Source organism: Euleptes europaea, chromosome 13, assembly GCF_029931775.1.
Source record: "Euleptes europaea isolate rEulEur1 chromosome 13, rEulEur1.hap1, whole genome shotgun sequence".
Lineage (NCBI taxonomy): Eukaryota > Metazoa > Chordata > Lepidosauria > Squamata > Sphaerodactylidae > Euleptes > Euleptes europaea.
In genome coordinates this window covers 38,851,099-38,863,735 of record NC_079324.1, presented here as the reverse complement: position 1 = coordinate 38,863,735, position 12,637 = coordinate 38,851,099, and the positions used below count along the sequence as shown (strand labels likewise).

General features: G+C 46.0%; 1 protein-coding gene across 1 annotated transcript; it reads left to right on the top strand.

Moving 5' to 3' along the window:
- Window positions 1-4,795: 4,795 nt before the first annotated feature.
- Window positions 4,796-12,387, top strand: GLOD5 (glyoxalase domain containing 5). The gene is made up of 4 exons (XM_056859497.1): window positions 4,796-4,867; window positions 5,879-6,037; window positions 9,454-9,609; window positions 12,253-12,387. Exons 1-4 carry the CDS (start codon window positions 4,796-4,798, stop codon window positions 12,385-12,387), a joined length of 522 nt encoding a protein of 173 aa, XP_056715475.1.
- The last annotated feature ends 250 nt before the right edge of the window (window positions 12,388-12,637 follow it).

The following is a 12,637-nucleotide window of genomic DNA, read 5'->3' as shown; positions in this document are numbered from 1 at the left end:
TTATGAGAAATCACCACAGAACTAACTAACTGACTAACTAACTCTCTCTCTCTCTCCCCCCCCCCTTACTTTTTTAATTTTGTGGAGTGCGGGGTTGGATGGTGGTGGCCTTGTTTAGAGATATCTAGGCCTCTCCATTAAGAAAAACATGTCTGAAATAAATTACTGGCAAACCCAGTAAGCATCAGTTGCAGGTGGGCAGAGAGCTTGGCCTTGGGTGTTTTTTTTGGTAGGCATTTGTATTCAAAATGCAGTTTCAATGGCTTGGGTAATAGATTTGGGACACAGCAAGTCATGATGAAATTGACAGGATGAGTTTGGGATGAGGGAAGACAGGCTCCTCTGAAGGACCTAAGGAGGATGGCCCTTTATTTTAGGAATACTGAGTGACAAAGTAAACACATCTAGAATGTTTGAAACAAGCCTAATTTTGGTCTTGAAAAACCATTTCATCCGTTCTTGAAAACACAAAGTCATATCACTTTATAAGCATATCACTTTATAAGCAGTCCTGGAATATTTCAGATTCTAGTCACATTTATTCACATTTAACCCTATTCCTCTGATGGGGTTAAAATAATTGTAACTTCAGGCTGTCCAGTGTGGACAATCAAAATGCTATTGCATTTCCTCAGAGACAGTCTTTACATTTTCCTCTTTGTCTTTAGCTTCCAGTGTAATTCATCAATTACTTGCTCTTCTCTCTGTCCAGTTGGATGTGGTATTCATGAATCAGTTTCTATTTATCAGTTGTTGAGGATTTGGTGGGGGGAGGGGAGATAAGCAGTTGCTGTTTTTTACTTTGCAGCCAGAGCCATTCTCTTTTTATTTTTAAAGATTATTATACCGCTATTAAAAATTATCTAATAAAAATGTACAGTCCATTTGTTTGCAAAGAGAAAAGCTGGGTGTAAACTGCTGCCCAAACCCCAAAACACAAAATTATGGTCAGCCATTGATTCAGGGCATAGCTGCAGGACATAATAAATAGGGTTGCCAACCTCCAGGTAATAGCTGGAGATCTCCTGCTATTACAACTGATCTCCAGCCGATAGAGATCAGTTCACCTGGAGAAAATGGCTGCTTTGGCGATTGGACTCCATGGCATTGAAGTCCCTCCCCTCCCCAAACCCCACCCTCTTCAGGCTCCACCCCTAAAACCTCCTGCCGGTGGCGAAGAGGGACCTGGCAACCCTAATAATAAAGGTGCGAACAAAAGGAAAACTGCAGGGAGCAGCAGAATCTTTGCTGAATGGGACTTACAGGTAAAGATATAGCAGGACCTTGCCCATGGAGATGTGCATTGCTGGGGGTGGGGGTTGTTCATGGGGAATATAGTGCTGTATTTAGTGCTATGTAGAAGCCAGGCTGCAATTCTCCTTGCAACTGACTGTGGAAAAGGAGTGAATGAGCAGCACATGGATCCTGGTGCGGCAACCTGTCTGGTCCTTTGTCTATTGCAGCAATGAATTCTTTGGGTTGACATTCTGCTGCATGAAGAACGATCTTTTTTCTGATCAAAATTCACTGCCCTTTTATCTTAAGTGTCTCCTTTCTCTACTGCTCCAATGAAGGGTGGAACAATTTTAGGGCTTATGAGTATCACAGGCACGTCCTTGACCTATCCTTTTGTCCTGGCTAAAATTGACAGCCTATGATGGCAGCAATAGGGAAAGGCAGGAGGGAGGGAATTGCATGTGCAAGCCACGCAGCATTTCTCCTTTACTGCCCCAACCCAAACAGCAGGAGCAGAGTGGTCGTGCCACGGCTGATTTAAGCTCTCTGAATGTTTTCTGCAGAGAAAAAAAGAAGCCCTCTTTCTTCTCCCTGGCACCACTTCTTAGCATTTGATCCCCGGTTCAATTTGTCCAGCTTGCTTCTCTCTGGATCTTTCACATCTTTGTATTTGTTTCACATACTCAGGCTGGCTGAGACCAGGAGCAGAAACATAAAATTTCTGGAAATTTTGAAGCCATATGAGGAAAAAACATTTTCCCCCAATGCAGAAAGACAGAAATGTTGATAAAATTGAAATATAAGCAGTACTTGTTTCCTTACCCAATCTTTACTATGTTAAGAACATAAAATACTTTATGTATGACCTAGCACATAAAACTGTACTTGGTCTATTTCTGAAATTTATAAGTGTAAACGTCTGAGTTTTATTAAAGCAGCTATTACAAATATATTGAATGTTAAAGCGGCACATGTTTGGAGCGGTGGAGTCTGATCTGAAGAACAGGGTTTGATTCCCCTCTCCTCCACATGAGTGGCGGAGGCTGATCTGGTGAACTGGATTTGTTCCCCCACTCTTACACATGAAGCCAGCTGGGTGACCTTGGGCTAGTCACAGCTCTCACAGGGTGTCTGTTGGGGGGAAGGGGAAGGGAAGGGGATTGTAAGCCGGTCTGAGTCTCCCTTAAGTGGTAGAGAAAGTCGGCATACAAAAACCAACTCTTCTTCTTCTTCTTATGAGCCAATTCACACACTAAAAATGATTTAGTTCCCCGTGGATCCTGTGAACCAGACACACTGTTGGACTTGAGTGCTGTCTCAGAACTTAATTCCCAGGTATGTGCAGGCCCAATTTGGATCAGGATCATGGTGTGCGGGGAGAAGAGGCTTAAGCATCCCCCCCTACATATTTTCTAGACTTGAAATGGCCCCAGAGACCTGCTGTTTGCCCTGCTGGAGAAACTTACATGTACTGATTTAGTGCTGTGTGCTGAAATAACGTGGACTGAAATAGCTCCTTTATCACCTAAGTACATCTTAGATTTTGCCAGCTGGGAAAACATGAGAAAGGAAATAAAATAAGAGTTCAAAACAGAAAGTGCCAATATTGCAGTCAACAAAATGAAGGTTTTTTAATTATTATTATTATTGTCTGGACTTACAAACAGCCTTCTCTCCATACAGGCAGCCTTATCCCCAAACTCAAGACATTCGTTTTTGTAAAGAGCTCAGAAAATAAACGGGCTTCTAACAAAGGCTGGAAACGGACATTTCTTATTTAAGAGCAGCCACAGTGCTGTGGAGGAGGCATTGCGTTGATCCCATTCCAGAGGAGAAAATCTTTTATAAAAGTGGCGTTTTCGGTTTTTCTGATAGGAAAAAAATAGAAGAGGAGTCCTATAAAAATTTGAGAAATAAAATGTGCTCCTCCCAAGTCTTTTATGCAGAGAAATTTCCCCGCAGTCACCCCCGCTGACTGCTTCGGAGCTTCCTTTTGATTATGCATGCCTTTCCCGGCCATCAGAGGTTGCCTTGCTCTCCCTGCGCACTTTCCAGATTCTGGCTAAAACAGCATCTGGAAAACACGGGCAAAACTTGCAGGGGGAGCAAGGTGACCTCTGATGGGCAGAAAAGGCATGCATAATCAAAAGAAAGCCCCAAAGCAGTTGGCGGGGGTGACTGCGGGGAATAGTCCCTACATAAAAGGCCCCAGTTTTCTGGGTGTCCCCCCACCCCCAATTTACCCAATCTCTACTTAGAGTCAATGCCGGAAGCTTCTAAGCCGAGCCAGGAAATAATGAGCCACTCTTACAGCTCATTCCTGAAAGGAATGCCCGAGCCGGGCTTAGGAGGCAAACTGACGGCGTTGCCTCCTAAAGAGATTTAGGCACAGCCGACGATGACAAAAACCCTATGAGGGTTGCACGGGAGATACGCCAGCTAAAAGCTAAAAGCTGTTGTATCTTTGCAAAAATAAAAAGGGGCGTTCCCAAGCCGAAAGTGCTCGGGAAGCCGACTAACGTCAGCCCAGCTCTGTGGCCGGTGCCATTTCACCCCAGGAACGCCTCCCGGGGCGCCATAACGCCTCCCGGCTCGCCGCCGCAGCCTATGCCAGCGGCTGGAGACCGGCAGTCAGCAGCGGCAGTCAGGAGTGGCTCCCGGCCCTGCACGCCGGTGCTGGGGCCACTAATGCCGGCATGTGCCTTCCTAGTGCTGACGGTGTGGGGCCCTGCACCAGCGGAGGTCGTAGTCAGCCCCCTATGGGCTTTGGGCCCAATTTTCAGGAATGGGCCCTTAGAATACAAGTAAGGGATGTTTGCCAAGTACGGCTAAGGATTAAAAATATGTACACAACATGAACAGTCAATCACTGATTGCCACAGCAGTTTGGGTAGGATGGCGCCATTTGGGTTTATTACTACCTCAGCCATTAGAAAGTGCTTTGGGTTCATTGGGGTGGAATCTCCGTCCATTCACGTCAACGGGACTTGCTAAGGAGATGCAGCAGCCAGTGCTTGATGCTCAAAGATGCTTTGCGGCAGTCGTGGCGTGCTGTGACACAGCACCGTGGCTCGTCTGCTCCTGCCAGAAGAGCACACCCCACATCCCAGTGGCAGCTGGACTTTCTGCACCCAGCAGCTCATATTTCTTGGCTCAGCGATGCCACCCCAGCGTCCTCCACTCAGAAGCATTTGCCATCACCCGCCTTGATCGTGTCCAGTTTTGCTATTTCAGGTGTTCCATATTGATTCTGCTGTGTGAAGCACTTAAAAATAAAGGAGCTATTTGCAAGTGACCTTGTGGCTATGAATATTCTCAAAGTGGTTCTCCTCCTAGATAGGTCAGGAAAACACAGCTTCTAGGACTCAGAAGGGGGCTCCGTTTTCCCAAAGGAAGGGACTTTTTTCGCTCACCTGTCACCCACTGGATACAATCAAGGTTTGGCAAATGTTTGACATCCAGAGCAGCGTAATGCAGCTAAGCCTGGTTACCCGGGGAGGGGTTTCCATGCTGCAGAGCGTCAAACAACACGTCCAAGACTCCACCTTCAGTCCAGGAAATGCTGAGCTGGAGAACCCTTCCGTTCCTGACACCCAAACAGCTGTACAGAGCTCCCTGTCTGTCTTTTCAGGTATTCACTCGCACTCCATTCACCAGCTTTTGGGGTTTGGGGGTGGGACGGACAATTTATATATTAAATCTGAATACAAGATCTGCCAGAAGGGAGGAGAAAGGCTGCAGGAACAAGCTGTGCAGTCAGTGTCAAATCCAAGGTGTACAGAGTACAAATGCCCCAAGCAGTGGCAATTTCTCGAAATAGGCGTGGCTCAGAAGGCAAAGTGCAATCTGAGGACTGCGTATTCTTAACCTTAGGAGGGCATTGGAAATGGGCAGGCAAAGGGGGAAGGGTTATCAACCTCCAAGTGAGGCCTGGAATTGATTTTCTCCTGAAATTACATATGATATCCAGGCTTGTTTGTGCGCTTCCTAGAGGCACCTGTCTGGCCACTGTGTGAACAGACTGCTGGATTTGATGGACCTTGGTCTGATCCAGCATGGCCTTTCTTGTGTTCTTATGTTCTTATGACTACAGAGATCAGTTTCCCTGAAGGAAAGGGTGGCTTCAGATCTTGGACTCTATGGCATCATATGCCTGCTGATCTCCCTACCCTCCCAAAACACTGCCCTCCCCAGGCACCGCGATTTCCCAAGATGGAGTTGACAGCCCTAAAAGGGGGTGGGTGGACTATTCCTCTTCCAGACTTGAATATTTTCTGCCAAAAAAGCCACCTCCCTCACATTCTCCATATATTTAACCTGCAATGTATGACCTGAAAACTTTGCATGTGTGCATGTTTGATTCTGCTTCTGCTGATGGCCGTGGCTCAACCAAGTGGGCGGGCCACAGACGTTTATCCCCATGCCCTGTGGAAATGCTCTCGGGTTCTTCATCTATTTGAAGATTTCCCCACTTCCAAAGCTGCCTTTGCAGTCTTGAACAGGACTAGAAACCTGCTTTTTTTAAAAAAAAAAAATGAAAACCTATTTCCTTGAATTCCCTGCCTTTGGGTGGTGTATAACCACCCTTGATTGTTGTGTAATCGCAATTCTCCAAAGAGGCTTCCTCCTTGTGCCTTTTCAGGTTCTTGGCTCTCAGGCAATGTCTTGGAAGGAGAGGGATGTGGCACCACCCCTGGGCTGCATCCGCTGCCTGGATCATCTGGTGATGACTGTGAAAAGCATCGAGGACACAGCAGCCTTCTACTCTCGAGTTCTTGGCATGGAAGTCGTCACCTTTAAGGTGCTTGAGCTGGGAATGACACTCCAGACCATGGCCAGGTCCATGATGGGTCCCAAAGGAACAAGAAGAGCTTAGCTTCTGCTAGGAGTGGCCCTAGAGATGGTGGGCAGGGAGGTGCAACTTCAAAACGTGAATGCGAAATAAAGACACCAAGCAAAGGCTCAAGGGGTGGTTGCCTTGAGCCTGCAAGCACATCACATTTTTCTTTCCTTTATCCCTTAGAAGCTCCATGATCCATTTACCTTGAGCAGCGTAAATCTAGTGTCTGAGGGATATAAGGACTGAAATAAATCTTGCCACTGACAATGTAGCCTTGGGATCCCTGTCACTTAATAAAAAAGGCCTTATGTCAGACACAGAGGCATTAGATTTATATGTTAAAAGAGGAGAGATATAACGTGATCAAAGTTCCTCATAAAAGCGGCATTCCAAGAGGGCATGAGCTAATGAATCAATAGAGCCAGAAGAGAAAGGACAGGTCCTGTCTGGATATGGTATATTCAAAATTCTGTCCTGCATAACCATAGAGGGGTTAGCATTCAGTCTAGCTAAACAGAAGGCTCTAGAAAGACGAGGAGTTGTCAAATAATAAGCGGGCAAACCGCGTGGTGGTGGTATTACGAAAAACTGAGATGAACAAACGCGGCGAGCACGAAAAGTAGTGCTGTTATAATCGAGCTCTTTAATGCGCTTTTTAATTTTGGCGAACGCTTCAGTTTTCCCAAGATCTAATAACATATCCTGCGAGAAGCCCAACAATGATGATTTCTCATCTAAGATTTTTTTCCATGAGGATTTAAAAAGGGTCGTGCTTCACATTTTCAGTCCTTGTTGTTTCTGTCAAGAGGCCATTGTGATATTAACCTGAAGCTGAGGCAGCTGCCACCCCCTAGGCTGCAGAGGCTCGAAGTACTAGAAACTGCTTCCTGTAGAGCAACTGCACCACATCATGGTATAGCCAGGGCCGAGGGCACCAGATCCATCTGAAATACTGGAGGTTTGCAGATATTCTGACTGGACTGTGTGTAATAGCACAGAAGTGCCAAATGTAGTACTGGATGCAGAATTCCATTGCCCTACCGTTTCAGCTTTCATTAAAAAAAAAAGTATTTCTTGCCCTGAAGGTTGCACTTATAAGGTTGGACATGGAGCCAGACTAATGTCAAAAATGCATGGTCGCTGTAGCCTCCTTTATTCCCTGTTTCAGCCAGGATCAAATTTTTGTGAACGGATGTTACTTTATTTATTGTCGGCTCAGCCCTGTTTCGATGGAAAATGAACCCGGCTTTTCCCATTCTTCTTCTGGCCTGAGTCAAACCGTTCTTCCTGGCTCGTCATTGGTCAATTTGAAACGACCAATCACCAGGGGCAGGGGGCGGGGCAAACTAAACAGGAACTCCATGTCTCCCTAATGTTCTGTTTTCATGGATCGATTTGCACACAGTTTCGTCCCTGCTCATTCAAGGTAATGTGTCCAGTTTCCCCCCCCAGCCGGGGTACTTTGATCCTGGCTGAAACGGGGAATAAAGGAGGTTCAGCAACTATGCGTTTTAGACCTTAGTCTGGCTCCAACTCATAGGCATGAAAGTTTGCAGAAAAATCTTGTTTGGATTCTACAAGCCAGCATGGATATGAGCTAAATAGGATTGCTGAGAGGGGACTTTGTTGTCCCTCCCCATGGCCAGCAAGACAAGAATAAACTATAGTAAATATGCAAATGTTTGCAATTGTGCATAATTTGTCGAGATCACAGACATGAAGCTTTTCTTTATGCAGAAATGCAGATTAGCTCAAATACAGACTTTATTTTAACTTGTATTTAAATACAGGGTCCACACTTGCCTGTTCCCAATGCAAACAAGCCATAGAATCATAGAGTTGGAAGGGACTACCAGGGTCATCAAATCCAACCCTCTGCACAATGCAGGAAATTCACAACTACCTCCCCCCTCCACACCCCTAGTGACCAGAAGATGGCCAAGATGCCCTCCCTCTCATCACCTGCCTAAGGTCACAGAATCAGCATTGCTGACAGATGGCCATCTAACCTCTTCTTAAAAACCTCCAGGGAAGGAGAGCTTACCACCTCCCGAGGAAGCCTGCTCCACTGAGGAACCTCTCTAACTGTTAGAAAATTCTTCCTAATGTCTAGACGGAAACTCTTTTGATTTAATTTCAACCCGTTGGTTCTGGTCCAACCTTCTTGGGCAACAGAAAACAACTCGGCACCATCCTCAATATGGCAGCCCCTCAAGTACGTGAACATGGTTATCATATCCCCTCTCAGTCTTCTCCTCTTCAGGCTAAACATACCCAGCTCCTTCAACCTTTCCTCATAGGATGGTCTCCAGACCCCTCACCATCTTTGTTGCCCTTCTCTGGACACATTCCAGCTTGTCTACATCTTTCTTAAATTGTGGTGCCCAAAACTGAACACAGTACTCTAGTTGAGGTCTAACCAGAGCGGAGTAAAGCGATACCATCACTTCGCGTGATCTGGACACTATACTTCTGTTGATGCAGCCCAAGACTGGCATTATCCTTTTTAGCTACCGAATCACACTGCTGACTCCTGTTCAGTGTTTGGTCTACTAAGACCCCAAGATCCTTTTCACACACACTACTGCTCAGACAAGTCTCCCCCATCCTATAATTATGCATTTGATTTTTCCTACCTAAATGCAGAACTTTACATTTGTCTTTGTTGAAGTGCATTTTATTAGTTCTAGCCCACTTCTCCAGCCTGTCAAGATCATCCTGCATCTTGGCTCTGTCTTCTACCATATTTGCTACCCCTCCCAATTTGGTATCATCTGCAAATTTAATAAGCATCCCCTCTATTCCTTCATCCAAATCATTTATAAAGATGTTGAACAACACAGGGCCCAGCACAGATCCCTGAGGAACTCCACTAGTCACTTCTCTCCAAGTGGATGAGGAACCATTAACTAGCACTCTTTGGGTACGATCTGTCAACCAGTTGCAGATCCACCTAACAATAATAGGATCTAACCCACATTTTCCCAATTTGTCAAATAGAATACTATGTGGAACCTTATCAAAAGCCTTACTGAAAGCTAAATAAACTATGTCTACAGCATTCCCCTGATCCAGCAAGGTAGTAACTTTCTCAAAAAAGGAGATAAGATTAGTCTGACATGACTTATTCTTGAGAAACCCATGCTGGCTCTTACTGATCAGATCCATCCTTTCTAAATGCTCAAGGACTGACTGTTTGATGATTTGTTGGAACACTTTTCCTGGTATAGAAGTCAAGCTGATGGGTTGGTAGTTACCCAGATCCTCCTTTTTCCCCTTCTTGAAGATGGGGACAACAGCCTTTTGATGGTGTCAGTTTGCTCTTAGGAAACCCTCGGTCGCCAAGCCTTAACTCACTGACTTTGCTTTGTCAACAGGAAAACCGCAAAGCCTTGCATTTTGGGAACCAGAAGTTTAACCTCCATGAAGCAGGGAAGGAGTTTGAGCCCAAGGCCCACCAGCCAGTTCCAGGCTGCCTGGACATCTGCCTCATCACAGAGATGCCCCTGGAGCAGCTGATGGGGCACTTGAAGGTCAGAAGCGACAATATGGTGGCTGGCAGGAGCCAAGGCCCAAAGTTGGGCCACTCTAGAAAGGCACAAATGCACTTGGCTGCATCTCGGGAGGCACCCCACCTGACCCACCCCATTCCCCAGTTTTGACAGGCATCCGTTTGCAGAGAAAATACCTCTGTGCATGCATTTACGGAGACTTATATACTGCTTTTCAATAGATTTCAAAGTTCTGTACAACATTCTACAATATTAAACAAATTAAAACTATGGCAACATTAACAGCATTTTAAAACCAACAAAAACTAGAAGTAAAGTTGTTTTGCAGAAGGAGCGGAAGACCCCAGATAGGTCTTAATCTAGCCCCCAAAGGCACACTGAAAAAGCAACATCTTAATTTGCCTCCAGAGAAGCAACAGGGAGGAAGCCATGCATTCCAAGACATCAGGGCTGCAAGAGAGAAGACCCCACTTCTCATTGGGGTCTATCTAACTTCCACATGATAGAACCTTTAACAGAGCTTTGCTGGCATATCTGAAGCACCTATATGCATAAGAACATAACATAAGATCATAAGAAAGGCCCTGCGGGATCAGACTAAGGTCCATCAAGTCCAGCAGTCTGTTCACACAGTGGCCAACCAGGTGCCTCTAGGAAGCCCACAAACAAGACGAAAGCAACATTATCCTGCCTGTGTTGCACAGCACCTAATATAATAGGCATGCTCCTCTGTTACTGGAAAGAAAAGGTATGCATCATGACTAGTATCCATTTTGACTAATAGCCATGAATAGCCCTCTTCTCCATGAACATGTCCACTCCCTTCTTAAAGACTTCCAAGTTGGCAGCCATCACCACATGTAGTTGGGAGGTGGGGAGAAAGCAACTTAGGCCACTGAAATCAAAACCAACACCTTGAGCCGGGTCTACATCGGCAGCCAGTTGTCTCAAAATCGGTAAGACTATCAACTGATGCCTGTCAACACCAGCATTCTGCCCTAGCTGAAGTTTTTTGCTGTCTTCAAAGGCAGCCCCATGTAGACCACATTACGACAGTCCAATCTGGAAGTTAGGAAAGCATGATAGTCCATGGCCAGATTGATCTCTGTCACATAGTCAGAGTAGTAGGCATAGCTGAGTTACCAGTCAAAGCTGTAAAGGTCACTTGTAGGCCACAACCACTACTTGGAGTTTCAGGGACAATGTAGAGCCCAGAGGTATGACCAAGCTGTGAATCCAGGCCTTCAGGAGGGTGGTGTCTCCATCCATGACTAGGGTTGCCAGCTTCCAGGTGGTGGCTGGAGATCTCCTGCAATTACAACTGATCTCCAGGCGACAGAGATCAGTTCACCTGAAGGAAATGGCCGCTATGGAAGGTGGGCTCTATGGCATTATACCCCATTGAAGTCCTTCCCCTCCCCAAACTCTGCCCTCCTCAGGCCCCACCCCCAAAATCTCCAGGTATTTCTCAACCTGGAGCTGGCAACCCTATCCATGACTGATATTTCAACACACAATTATCCACTCTGTAAGGACTGAGCTTGAAGTTTATGCAATCTCTTCTACTGTTGTAGAAAAATGCTGCTTCCTCACCTGGATCTGATGAAAACAGATCTTTGGTTGCAAAGAGCAACCAAAATTATTAGGGGACTAGAGCAACTGTCCTATGGGGAGTGGTTAAGACACTTAGGGCTGTTTAGCTTGGAAAGAAGGTGGCTGAGGGGAGACATGATAGAGGTCTATGAAATTATGCCTGGTTTGGAGAGAGTGGACAGGGAGAAGTTTTTCTCCCTCTCCCATACTAGAACACAGGGTCATCTGCTAAAGCTGGAGGGTGAGAGATTCAAAACAGACAAAAGGAAGTATTTTTTCACACAACGCATAGTTAAATTGTGGAACTCCCTGCCCCAGGAAGTGGTGATGGCTGCCAGTTTGGAGGGCTTTAAGAGGGGAGTGGACATATTCATGGAGGAGAGGGGTATTCATGGCTGTTAGTTAGAATGGATACTAGTCATGCTGCATACCTATTCTCTCTAGTATCAGAGGAGCATGCCTATTATTTTGGGTGCGGTAGAACACAGGCAGGATGGTGCTGCTGCACTCGTCTTGTTAGTGGCTTCCTAGAGGCCCCTGGTTGGCCACTGTGTGAACAGACTGCTGGACTTGATGGGCCTTGGTCTGATCCAGCAGGGCCTTTCTTATGTTCTTATGGTGTCACCAAAAGACTCACTCTCATATCCTGTTGGATGTTCTCCCCTAGTAGTTTCATGCAGATGTTAAAATGCATGAGAGAACAAATGGAAGCCTGTGAAACCCAGCAGAACCATTCCCATCAGAACAAATAATAGTCTCTTAGCACAGCCCTCCAAATCCTGCCCTCCAGAAAGGAATAAATCCACCACCAAATGGGGCCCCTGGTCCAGAAAGGTATTTCAGAAGGATTTCATGGTTGGTGGTTCCAAAAGCCATTGAAAGGTTTAGAAGAATCAACCCAAGATAGTTTTGGTGCCAATCCCAAGCCTGATGCCAGATTGGATCCAGTATAGCACCACAAGCTCAATGTCTGTTCCATTAAAAATGTTGGAGAAGGTGATGAGGAGGGGTTGAGGTTGCTGAATGTTTTGCTTTCCTCGTTTATTCCCTCCCCCAACCCCTTTCTTACAGGCCTGTGGGGTGAAAATTGAAGAAGGCCCTGTACTCAGAACTGGCGCAGTTGGTCCAATCACATCTGTTTACTTCCGAGACCCAGACCAGAACCTGATTGAGGTCAGCAACTACAGCACTCTTACAAGAAAGTAACTGGCCTCCTGAGGATTAGGGCCTATTCAGCAATGAACAGAGCAACACCCTGATGTCTTTGCATACAAAATTCTAGGAAATTACCGGTAAGATCAAAAAGCAGTATTTTTTCAGCAGACTTGAGCAGACAGGTCCTCATAGGCATCTCCATCACTGGTGGGCTGCATTTATTTCAGCCCTGTGTGTATATTTAGGGTGCAGCTTAGGGTTGCCAGGCCACCAGCAAGAGGTTTATGGGGTGGAGCCTGAA

Coding starts and splice junctions, on each gene's coding strand:
- GLOD5 (XM_056859497.1), top strand. CDS start 4,796: ATGCTGAGCTGGAGAACCCTTCCGTTCCTGACACCCAAACAGCTGTAC. Junction 6,038..9,453: donor TGGAAGTCGTCACCTTTAAG/GTGCTTGAGCTG, acceptor CTTTGTCAACAG/GAAAACCGCAAAGCCTTGCA. Junction 9,610..12,252: donor AGCTGATGGGGCACTTGAAG/GTCAGAAGCGAC, acceptor CCTTTCTTACAG/GCCTGTGGGGTGAAAATTGA.